The sequence below is a fragment of the Bos mutus genome, chromosome 8 (assembly GCF_027580195.1).
Source record: "Bos mutus isolate GX-2022 chromosome 8, NWIPB_WYAK_1.1, whole genome shotgun sequence".
Lineage (NCBI taxonomy): Eukaryota > Metazoa > Chordata > Mammalia > Artiodactyla > Bovidae > Bos > Bos mutus.
In genome coordinates, this window is record NC_091624.1 from 43,845,126 (window position 1) to 43,858,028 (window position 12,903).

Here is a 12,903-nt window from a genome sequence, read left to right on the forward strand (position 1 = left end):
TTTAGATATTGAGCCATAAAAAATTACAATTAGTGACTATATAGGCCATCCAAAGTGCCAACAGCTATTTTTATACCCACTTATAGAGGAACCTGAATTTTATAGAAGATAGCTTAACACTACAGAAGTCTCCATAGATTACTACATATATCTGAAAATCTTCTTAAAATGTGATGTGGAAAATGTTTCTATTTTCTATTTTGGTCACACACACATAGATATGTTTTTTTGCTTATTTATTTTTGGACAAGAAATTTTTATGCACAAAGGGACCAACATTATGTGAGAAAAATATTGTGATTGCAACATATGCTGGGATGGAATTCTCCAGGCACTAAAATAACTTTCTTTGAGCTTCCTGACTGAAGTGACAACCCTGCTACTGCCTGTGAACTTGGTCTCTCACCCTCTTGCCCTACTAAGTCATTCCCATGGGTGAGGGCAGCACTCTACGTGCAAAAGAACATTTCTAACCGTCTCCCAAGACTCAAGATTCCAGAGATGACTGCAATTAAAACTTACAGATGATGCTATAGTTTCTATACGAATTTTTTTTTATAATCTGAAAATTAGTATTGAGAGTTTTGTCTAAATTATTTAAATCATCTTTTCCACTACAAATGAATAGAATGTGAACATACGGCCATAAGCATTTGCATTAAAGCATCAAGTTCTTGTGAGTCAGTATTTTACATACTGGGAATTTGTGATCTTCTCATACATTGCTAAATTGCGCTGTAACTTGTGGTTAATTGGGAATGACAGGGAATTTCAATTAGTGTTAAATTTGGGTTAGATTTACTCCACAACGGACTCTGTGCAGTGTGAACTTTTGAAAAGTGCCCTACGTGTGGATGTGTGGGGATGTCTGGGGTGTGTACATTTGTTCAACACAAACTTAATGCACCGCTATTGCAGAGAAGTCAGACATACTAGGCACAGAAAAAAGGTGCATGTGTGATGATTAAGCCATCCCTTTTAGCCAAAATTACTTACAAGTCTGATAGTATGGCTAACAAATAACTTTGGTAAAGTTGTAATGCTTAGAAATTTTAATATGTTATTGTTTTAAAGCTTTGCCTTTCTAATCTTCTCCAGAAAAGTGGAGTACTTTGCTCAATATGTGGCAACTGAATACTCTCCACTGTGCTGTGTTTACCACATCACTGCTGCTGCTGCTGCTGCTAAGTCACTTCAGTCGTGTCCGACCCCATAGACAGCAGCCCACCAGGCTCCCCTGTCCCTGGGATTCTCCAGGCAAGAACACTGGAGTGGGTTGCCATTGCCTTCTCCAATGTATGAAAGTGAAAAGTGAAAGGGAAGTCGCTCAGTCGTGTCCATCACTAGAAATCCCTAAAGCTTCAACTTTTATCAAAGAGTTACTTTTCATTTTTCCTATAGAATAGAGAATGTAAGGTGAATGCAGCTAACCACACAGAATTTTTATTTCTGGGTCCTCCATGATCTCTTTAGAATATTCTAATCTGTTCTTTGAAGTGTTAGAAATTTCTAAAGTATATAGTCATCAATAATTATAACAGCATCAATAGTATTCTGTATGAATTCAGTAGCCTGGAGGCATATACAAGGAAAATTCATGACAGTGTGTATTCTAAAGAAGTATCATTGGAAAGAAATGATTACTTAAAGTTTCTCGTTTTTGTTTTCTGTATAAATATAATTTTCCCCTATGGAATGGAATATTGGGAATGGAGAAAGGGCAAGAAGATGCTCTCTTTCACCAGCTTATTTGTTTCTAATCTACTATCAAAAATTGAAAACAGCAGGGGGTGGGATGAACTGAGAGACTAGCATTGAAACATACACATTACCATATATAAAATATTAAGAGGTAGCCAGTGGGAATTTGCCATATGATGCAGGGAACTCAAGCTGGTGCTCAGTGACAACCTAGAGGGGTGGGATGGGGTGGGGGAAGGAGGGAGGTTCAAGAGGGACGGGACACATGTATACTTACGGCTGGTTCACATTGTTGTATGGCAGAAACCAACACAACATTGTAAAACAAATACCGCCCAATTAAACATTAAAACAAACAAGCAAACAAAAAACACCCTGAAAACAGGCATGCTGAGGTGAGATTGCCTACCTATCTGTGAGGCCACAGGTGTCTATCTGGAGGTCACGGAAACTCCCTAGCGCCCCCTGCTGTATGGATATGGGATCCACTGCTTCGTCGCCAATGGAAATGAGCCTCAGGCAGCCCTGAAATCCACCCAGGGAATTAGTACATCCAGGGTGAGAACTGTTGTCAGGACAGCCTGAATGAACACGGAGACAGAGGAGAAAAAAACAGTTATGAAAAAATATTGTACAGTATTTCTCATTAGCAAAAATTGTTACCTCCATTTGCTAGTAGACACCTGAAGCAAGAAAAGCTATGGCAAACCTAGACAGCATATCAAAAAGCAGACACATCACTTTGCCAGCAAAGGTCCATTTAGTCAAAGCTACGGTTTGTGCAGTAGTCATGTACAGATGTGAGAGTTGGACCATAAAAAAGGCCAAGAGCCGAAGGACTGGTGCTTTCCAATTGTGCTGGAGAAGACTCTTGAGCGTTCCTTGGACAGACAGCAAGAAGATCAAACCAGTCAATCCTAGAGGAAATCAACCCTGAATATTCATTGGAAGGACTGACGCTGAAGCACCCATACTTAGACCACTTGATTTGAAGAGCTGACTTATTGGAAAAGATCCTGATTCTGGGAAAGATTGAGGGCAAGAACAGAGGGGGACAACAGAGGATGAGATGGTTGGATGGTATCACCGACTCAATGTACATGAGTTTGAGCAAACTCTGGGAGATAGTGAAGGACAGGGAAGCCTGGCATGCTGGAATCCATGGGTTCCCAAAGAGTCGGACACAATTTAGTTACTGAAAAACATAATTTGAGAAGGGCACATCACCCATGGATAGGGTGGTGGAGAGCTGACAAGAACAAAATGTGTTGGTATTGGTAAACTGTAAAAATAATGACTAAAGCCAGGCTTAAAGAGAGATGAGAGGAAGGGAAGATGTGAAATCTGACAAATAGAGTTACTTCACTTTTAATTTAACCAGTCTGATTTCTTTTTTGAAAGTACATTTAAGACATCACTCCTTTTAGTATGATGTTAAACTAGATGAACTAAAGGCATGTGAGAGCAGAATCAGAAAAAAAATTATAGGCATAAGAGGACTTAATAAATTTCAAATGCTTAAAAATAATCTTAAATTGAGAATTGACCTGGATACCCTCCATTCATCTAAATATTGTTAAATATCCACATGTGTGAATTCACAGGCATATTTTTAAACACTTCTGATAATAGCTGGTCTAATAGTAATTTATACTTACTTTTATTTTTTTAATTAGGCATTTTAGTCAAATATATTTCAACATGAATAGACAAACAAATTAACAATATCTCATAACTATATAGCATTGTGAATAATGGAGAAAACAAGCAACACAATGTTCTATGGAAAAAAGAAATGACCTTTGATTAATTTCAATAATAAGAGTAAAATTTACAAGTTCTGTTACAGACATTAATTGGTATGCTGTACAGTTACCAACCATAATTCCTACAGAGTAGTTCTGTTTTATCCTCCTGGGTCTCCCAAGAGATAAAGTTCTTAGAATGATTATGAACAAGGACAAGACTTTAAAATCAAAATCAAAGCAAGTGGGGGCCAGAGCCACCTTTGTTTCCACTTGTAAGGCCAGCAGGGTTTAGAGTGTCCTCTCACCCTCCCCTAAATTGTCTCCTAAAGAAATCACAGGTTCTTAGATTTGCCTACTGCAAGACTGACAATGTAGGAGAGGATGGGGAAAGTTAGGCTAAGAGGATGCTGTCACCGTGAAATGCTTCTGAAAAAGGCAACAATTTGGAGAAACCTGCTGTACAGAGTCCAGATCACATTACTCCCCTCTGCTCAAGACTGAGGCCCTCCCTAGGAACAGCTGGGCTGCAGGGAGCTACTCTCATAAGGCTGTGTCTGTCCTGAGGAGCCACAGTGCCCGAGAATGCAATGGAGTGATGCAACACAGTGGCTGCACACCATTTTTTCAACTGGGACCTCCTTAAAGTGCATGCCTGCTTCAGAGAACCCTTGGGGTCTTCAGAGGCTTCTTCTGCAACTGCATTGCAGTTCAACTTGTCTCTCTGCCCATCACAGTTACTCTTTCAACCTTCCAGGTGCTGTTTCAAAGAATTACCCCTACTAACCCACCCACACGCGAAACTCCCATGCAGAGGCAGCTTCCTACGGAATGAAAGCTACAACTCTACATGGGAAAAAAGCTCAAAGTGTTTAACTGAATTGAACACTTTATTTTCATCTGCAAATATGAAACAAGGACAATATTCTAAATGATTAACATTGTAATAATTCCCAAAAATTGTCAAGCAAATTTTATGCTTGACATGAAATTTACCTATTTTATTTATGCTTTGCCTTACAATGTTTCATTTATATCACTTATAGAACTATTTTAACTATTCTGCTTTGTATTTTCCAATAATTTTAATATTCAGAAATTCTTATGTTAATATTTACAGTTTGGGGTTATTTTATAAGATTCTTATTTTTTAAATCAAAAGGAATAAGTATTTTGTAAAGTAAAGATTTTGTTCATTGTACTTATGTGTTTTTCATTCATCTCTCTTTGTACTTGTGTCTTGAAATTGCTGGTGTACTTTCAAAGAGCAAGAACTGAAGACAGAGCCTCTTCTTGTTCCTGCATAATGGATGCTAGCTTTCTGCCTAAGAATTTTCATAAAATACACAGAGTTTTTCTATACTTTTCTTTCAGTGATTGGGGCTTTAATGGTTTGTATTTCTGACAAATAGAATTCAAAACAAACCGAGGACTGCATCAGGTTGAAATCATGAAAGGCACAATGAAACCTCAGAAATTAACTTCAAAGGGACTTTGACGTTTCCATTTTAACTTTATATCATAAAGAACTGTTTAACTCTGCAGCTTTCCTTTACCATTTTCTTGTCTTATGTGAAAACACACACATTTTCATTTATAAGAGAATTTCTGAAGGATTGGATATATTTGGAAGAAACTTGGTGTATCTTTATATGTTATATGCTGTGCTGTGTGCTGTGCTAAGTTGCTTCAGTCATGTCCAACTCTTTGCGACCCCATGGACCATAGCCTGCCAGGATCCTCTGTCTGTGGGATTCTCCAGGCAAGAATACTGGAGTGGGCTGCCAAGAATCGAACTCATGTCTCTTACAACTCCTGCACTGGCAGACAGGTTCTTTACTGCTAAGCCACCTAGGAAGCCCTTGTATCATCTAGGTGACTTTTACTTACTGCACTTAGTAACTAAGAATGTTAGGATAAAACATAGGAAACATGAAGTCAGTAAATCATTTTGTGGAATCCCTGTTAATCCTTTTCTGTTTTCTTCCTTTTCTCCAGATCGCCATCCTCAAACTCATCCAGAACACATCACAGTATCTAACTATACCTGTTAGGACAAAGAAAAACCATATCCAGTTAGTCACAAGGAGAAGGAAAGGTCAAACCAATGAGTGTTCTATTCTCCAACTATGATATAAAAGTCAAGAAGTAAGGGTACCACAGCCCAAGAGAAGCTCGGGGCAGGAGACATTTTTCCATACAGATGGTTGCCCCACAGCCCTAGTGGGCCATTCATCAGTGACCTGATTTGGGATGGACAGTGAAGTGGACAATGAGTAGTTACTGCTAAATTAATGAAAGATATCCATCACAATTGAGGGACTCAGAAGTTTAAGTACCTCTGAGGATGACAGATAAATTGTCATTTATGTCAATACACCAGAATGGGTCCTCAGATGAAACTTCATTAGACTTGTCATAGGCTCACTGGCCTGCTAACATTTCACAGAAGGACACTCAGGGGATTTTGAACATAACTTAATATTCCCCAACTCTGTAGTGCAAGTATGCTATTGAGCAGTACAAAGATTCAATAGAAAGGAATTTATTAAAGCTTTACTTTCCACTGCCCCTAATAGCGGGCACCAAAAATTTATGTACAGTGGACTATTAGTGAAACTGCTGTTAGAGGAAAATTACAAAAAAAAGTTCAGACTAAGAAAAGGCAAAAAGGAAAAAGGGATAGCTTGTGACTTCCCTGGTGGTCTAGTGATTAAAAATTTGCCTTCCAGTGCAGGGGATGTGGGGTCGATCACTGGCCAGAGAACTAAGATCCCACACGCAGCAGGGCAACTAAGCCTGTGTGCCACAGCTAGAGAAAGTCTGGATGCCTCGACAGAGACCCAGCACAGCCCTGAAAAGACACCCAGGAGGGTGTATAAAATTTTCAAAAGTGATACCTAGATCACAGAGTTCTGATGGGACTTTTAGAAATATTGTTATTTTATAGATGACCCTTTTTACTGTAAGATAGTGTGCTCTGAGATTGCCAGGACAAGATGGAATAGAGATTTTCAGGTGGCCAGAGAGCCTTGGTTTAGGCTGTGGTCCTGCAATAATCACTGAAATCACCTCTTTCATTGCTGAAGTGTCCTGAAATTATATGGTCACCCTAAGGAGGAGAGCTGGCTAAAACTCAACATCCCAAAAACTAAGATCATGGCATCTGGTCCCATCACTTAATAGTAAATAGATGGAGAAAAACTGGAAACAGTGACAGATTTTATTAATTTTATTTTCTTGGGTTCCAAAATCACTGTGGACAGTGACTGCGAAATTAAAAGATGCTTGCTGCTTGGAAGAAAAGCTATGACAAACCAATATAGTGTATTAAGAGACATCACTTTGCCGACAAAGGTCCATATAGTTAAAGCTATGATTTTTCCAGTAGTCATATATGGATGTGAGAGTTGGACCATAAAGAAGTCTGAGCCCCAAAGAATTGATGCCTTTAAATTGTAGTGCAGGAGAAGACTCTTGAGAGTCCCTTGGATAGCAGGAGACCAAACTGGTCAATCCTAAAGGAAATCAACCCTGAATATTCATTGGAAAGACTCACGTTGAAGTTCCAATACTCTGACCACCTGATACCAAGAGCCAACTGATTAGAAAAGACCCCGATCCAGGGAAAGATTGAGGGCAGGGAAAGAAGGGGACAATAGAGGACAGGATGGTTGGATGGCATCACCAAATCAATGGACATGAGTCTGAGCAAGCTCTAGGACATAATGGAGGACAGGGAAGCCTAGCATGTTGCAGTCCAAGAGGTCGCAAAGAGTCGGACATGACTTAGCAACTGAACAACACAAAAAATGTGGATGTTTGGCTGAAACCTACACAATACTGTAAAGCAATTATCCTTCAGTTAAAAAAAAAAAAAAAAGAAACTGTAATAGCAAGCCATACTAGTCTGCTTTCATGGGGAAGCATCACAACAAAATTCAACTGACCATATAATGATAATTGGAAACTTGCAGTTGACTGTCCATCAGGAAAAACAGTAATGGGAAGGAAACCTGGTCAAGTAGTATTTCAGAACAGGGAGTATTGTTTTCCTTGAAAAGTCAAATATCATTAGCTGGTTTTCACCTAGATGACCCAGGAACACTGACTTTATTAGTCCCAATATTGCTACAGAGCATAGACTGGATGAACTTCACTTCTTTGTCAACATCATACATATTCTGGTACTTACAGACACTGAGCAAGAAGGTAAGTAAACAGATACTGACAGAAGCTACCCTTTGGACATTAGAGTTTTCAGGAGTGGAGCTCAAGCTGTAGCTGACCTACCCTACTTTACCCAGAACAGCATTGGAAAGTCCAACATATCATGGAGACAAATATGGAAACCTTGAGCAAAGGTTCTACATGTGCATAAAAATTGTGAATATAATAAATCTACTGAGAATCAGAACTCCATGCTCATTGGTCCTAGACCTGCCTCTCCTGGTTTTCCTTGAGTAAAAATAGTATCTATCTTTTTATTTAACATCAGTAAATTAGTCCATTTTGGTTTTACTTGTTTGTTTTAATCTGGAAAAGGCTTTACTTGAATTTTTAAAATAGTATATATTCTTTCTCTAGGAAAAAAGATGCTGTTATGTTGGTGTAAGATATACAGTTGACTGGCTTCATTTGAATCAGTGTCTGAAACTGTTCTGTAGGAGTCAACTAGATATTTATAGCTATGCTTATAGAGGCTACTCTAAATTTATACACTAGTTAGGAAGAAAGTGCTGTGATTACAAGTCCTATTTTTGCCACACAGTGCCAACACAGAATTACATTAGAAAAATAGGAAAGTTGTAATGAAGAAAAGTCATTATGCCATCTCGTGGGATGTTTAAACTTTGCAATTCCACTCGTCTTAGGAACACTGTTTCTTCTTGGAAACCATATTAACAAGACAGTTCTCTGTATATCAACACAATTTTATGAAAATACATAAGAAAGGCTTATTACATCTTTTTCAACACATTTCCTCTAGCTCTCTAGGATCCTTAAATAGATAGTAATGAAGCCAAAGGCCAGGTGTATGTGCACAACCAGTGTGACAACTGTGGGTTCTTGAGCATTCGTTCATCTTAACCATTGGAGCATGCCACTAAAACCCCAGTACTGAATGTTGTTTCACTAAATTAACTGTACTTCTTAGGAGTCAGATAGTTTATGCATAAGGAAAAACTTAAAAATCACTGGCAAGATGTCTCTTAGCAGCTACACTGATATTTACAGCATTTTTAAAATAAAAATGGGCACAATCAAAACGTCCATCAACATAAAATGGTAAAATGGAAGAGTAAAATATGGTACAATATGCATCAAAAAGCCGCACATCCATGAAAATTAATTAAATTCAGCTATTCGCAGCCACACGGCTGGATTTCAAAAACGAATGTAGAACAGAAAAAGCAAGTCACAGAAGAATGAACGCAGGTTTATCCTCTTCAAAAAAGTTAAAAACGAGGCAACACAAGACAATTTATTGTTTAAAGTTATCTACATAGATGATAGATTATTAAAAAAGCAATATACAAAGACTGGCTTTGAAAAAGCAGAGTAATACTTAACTAGGGGAATTAAAGTCTAGAGGAGCAACAGAAGCCTCAAGTGTTGTAGTGGCTAATTTTGTAGACAAGAGGATGCACCCATATATATTCTTTTTATGAAATATTATAGTCTTTTTAAAGTGTGTGCATATGATCTATTTCACAGTAACAACTGACTCATGTTGCATCAGTATGTAAATATTTATGGAAAGTACCTACTCTCAAGTAGCCATGCATTCTGAGAATGCAGTATGTTCCATACAAAAGATGATTTGAGAAGTATTTTTCTTTCACTTTTTAATACAAAATGTTAAAGGTATTTTATTTTGTGTCATTAAACAGTAGACACAGATTGTTCTTTCTGTATCTGTCAGTGCTTCAAAATATTTTATCTTTTAAATTACAGTTCTTGGATAAATTCTTTATTTAGCTTTGAAGGAATTTGTTCCTCTCCTGAGCTATAAAACCCATCATTTAAGTGTAAAGGTTTAAAAGAGTATCTGGGTCAGAAATGCATCACATTTAGCAAACAAGAAAAGCAAGCAATCTTAACTTTTAAAGCTGCTGGCACAATTCCACCTTTCCCCATGAAGTTTGCTTTAGGAGACTTCAAAGATTAAACAACCCAATTCATGGTTGATGTACTTTTTGTCAATTCTCAAGGGAGAATTTTATACTTTCTTGTTGAGCTATCAAGCTATCTCCACCATGATTCCAAACTTATTTTAGAAAAAAATAAAAAGTATAAAATGCAAAACAGCAATAATGTCAGAGAGGGCTTCAAGCCAAGATTAAAAATAAGTCTTACTATTGACAGTTCTAAGCTTCCAGTGGCTGAGGATTTTTCACTTGAATGCTCCAGGGATGGAGATTTATTACCCTCAGAAGTTCCCCCTCCCTGGTGGAAAAGATCCTGGATGGACTCAGTCAAGGTTCACTAAGCAGGCAAAACACCCACTGACTACATCCCAGGGTGATGGACTGGTGATGTCTTGGTAAAATCCATCACTAAGCAATGAGTGACATATTAATGGGCTTCTCCTGTGGCTCAGCAGTAAAGAATCCATCTGCAGTGCAGGAGATGCAGGAAACACGGTTCAATCCCTGGGTCAGGAAGATCCCCTGGAGGAGGGCTTGGCAACCCACTCCAATACTCTTGCCTGGGAAATCCCATGGACAGAGGAGACTGCAGGGGATGATCCATGAGGTCGCAAAGAGTCGGACACGACTGAACACGCATGCATGACGTATTAACAGCCATTGAATTAATCTCTTCCTCTGTTGTGTATAATGATGCCCTTCTGTATTAGGCAGTGGGAATAGACATCTTTTTTTTAAATTATTTATTTACTTATTTATTTTTGGTTGTGCTGAGTCTTCGTTGCAGCACGTGGGTTTTGCTAGTTGCAGTGAGCAGGGGCTACCCTCTAGTTGTGGTTGCGGGCTTTTCACTGGGGTGGCTTCTCCGGTTGGGGAGCAGGGGCCCTAAGGCCTTGGGCTTCAGCAGTTGTGGTGCATGGGCTTAGCTGCCTTAGCATGTGAATGTTCCCATTCAGGGATTAAACCTGTGTCCCCTACATTGGCAGAATCCCAACCCCTGAACCACCAGGGAAGTCCAAGTTTCTTAAATTTTAAAATGCAGCAGACTTCCTGGGGATCTTGGTGAAATGCAGATTCTGGTTCAGGAAGTCCAGATGGCACATCTGCATTTCTAAGAGCTTCCGGGTGATGCTGATACTGTTGGTCCATGGACCACACTTTGAGTAGCCAGGCCCTGGGCAGAAAAGAAGCCAACAGACAGAAGAACACCCCCATGCAGCAAAAAACCTGGCACATAAAAGCTGAAGGAAAGATTGTAAGCGTCATTTGGCTTTAGGAAAATTCCTGATGGCAAGGTATTAAAGGTAAGAAATAGAGAGCAATTACCCTCAGTATTGCCTCCACATAGAATCACCAGAGAGTATTCAAAAACCTGTTGTCCAGGTCAGGCTTCCCTAGTAGCTCAGCTCATAAAGAATTCGCCTGCAATGCAGGAAACCCCAGTTCAATTCCTTGGCCAAGAAGTTCCCCTGGAGAAGGATAGGCTACCCACTCCAGTATTCTTGGGCTTCCCTGGTGGCTCAGACCACACTGCAGGAAAGAATGCACCTGAGCAACTAGGCAGAAGCACTCAGCATGGAACCAGTTACATCAGAATTTCTGGGGATGCAGCCAGGCATCAGCATTTTGAATCCTTCCAGGTGACTGCAATATGCAACCGTAGTTGAAAACAAATGCCAAACTTAAAACCAACCTTATGATGTGCACTTTTAAACAAGGCCATCTATCTGGCTTTCATTTTTAGACCACAATTTATCATCTTTGATCACTCAAAATTCTCAATGACTATAACTAAAAGAGAAAAACCATTCTTCACTATTAATTTTCATGTAAAACTATGAATTGCCTTAGAAGGCAGGAGCATAAAAGGTAAAGATGGTTTGACCACCAATGCAGCCCAGTTCCTTTCACTTACCCCCCAAATAGTAGGTGTCGCCTGACTCAATCTGCCCACGCAAGGAATGAGCCATGGAAGCTGCCTCACCATCCACCATCACACTCAGGTGATTCCCTCTTGCAGATAAGGACACAGAATGCCACTGCCCATCATTTAATCCAGCACCTGGAAGTAAACAAAATGGGTTAAAATAAATTCCTATAAACCTTGGTAATACCTCAACAGAGCAAGTACTTGAAAACAATATGATGCATACCTTGGGCCACCTTCCACAGACCACCAAGAACTCATCTGAAGCCCACCTAGGTCACTCAGCTGGGTGAGCAATGAAGAATGCACCACAGGGACACAGAGAGACAGAGAAAGGTGAAGGATAGATGTGGACTTGTCTGGGGGCTTCTAAGCAGGCAATTAGGTTATGTGGTATGTTGGTCATGCTTATCTAGAAGAAGGTGCTACCCATGTCAGCTGGAGGAGGGTCTTGTCGAGTAAATTTTGTGGTTGCAGAGGATCCTTGTGTCTGATCCATCAGTCATGGACTGGCCTGTCTGGTATTTGTTTATGTAATAACAAAAATGATTATGTTCAGTTAGGATTACTATGGCCTCTATGCACAGTGCCAGGGATATACTTCAGTTTCTCATCATTCAGTTTAGTCAAAAAGGTGCACATAAAAAAAAAAAAAAGCAGGTGGGGGGACAAAGAAAGAAATCAGAATGAAGGGGTAAAGTGAAAAGAAGAGTGGATCACTCATCCTGCCTTGAAAAACACAGCATTGGTTTGTTTCAGTCCTAGGGCCTTAAGAGAATAAAATTTCTATGAATGACCCTGAACAATCATGAAATCATAAACTATTTCCAATTACATGGCATCGGACATATTTTAGCCTCATCTAGCCCACTGATAGTTTGTGATGCTGAGAAGTACAGGTAGTTTCCAAAAATGCAAGTTATAAAAATAAAAACTTATTCTCACTTTCATATATTGTCATTATCTATAATATTCTTGGCAGACTATTTTAAAAAATATACTGACAGTCTTTAAAAATAACAATTTAAGTATTAATAAAACATGAAAATTCATAGAATAGAATAAAAGTTTATAAAAGCATTACATTAAAGTGTGTCTGTACATATTCAAACATTGGATAAAGATGGAAAAGAGTGGCAAGAAATATTCTTAAATATTAACCTTCATTTTTGGTTGTGGGAATTGTTTTTCATTTTATGTCATTTTTACATTTTCTGTTTTTCTTTCCAAATAAGATACAATGTATTCCAGCTATCATCACACCACATGCGTGTATCCTCAGTCATGTTTGTGTTCAACTCTTTGTGCCCCGATGAACTGCAGCCTTCCAGGATCCTCTGTCCATGGGATTTTCCAGGCAAGAATATAAGAGTGGATT

General features: G+C 38.9%; 1 protein-coding gene across 2 annotated transcripts in view; it reads right to left on the reverse strand.

Annotated features, from left to right (window-relative positions):
• Positions 1 to 12,903, reverse strand: part of LOC102267253 (contactin-associated protein-like 3) — a 237,709-nt gene that overhangs the window by 82,417 nt on the left and 142,389 nt on the right. For both annotated transcript variants that reach the window (XM_070375524.1, XM_070375523.1), the window contains exons 9-10: positions 11,514 to 11,660; positions 2,111 to 2,282 (exon numbers count right to left, since the gene is read on the reverse strand). In XM_070375524.1, the coding sequence (XP_070231625.1) occupies positions 2,111 to 2,282; positions 11,514 to 11,660 (319 nt within the window). The remainder of the gene's footprint in view (positions 1 to 2,110; positions 2,283 to 11,513; positions 11,661 to 12,903) is intronic.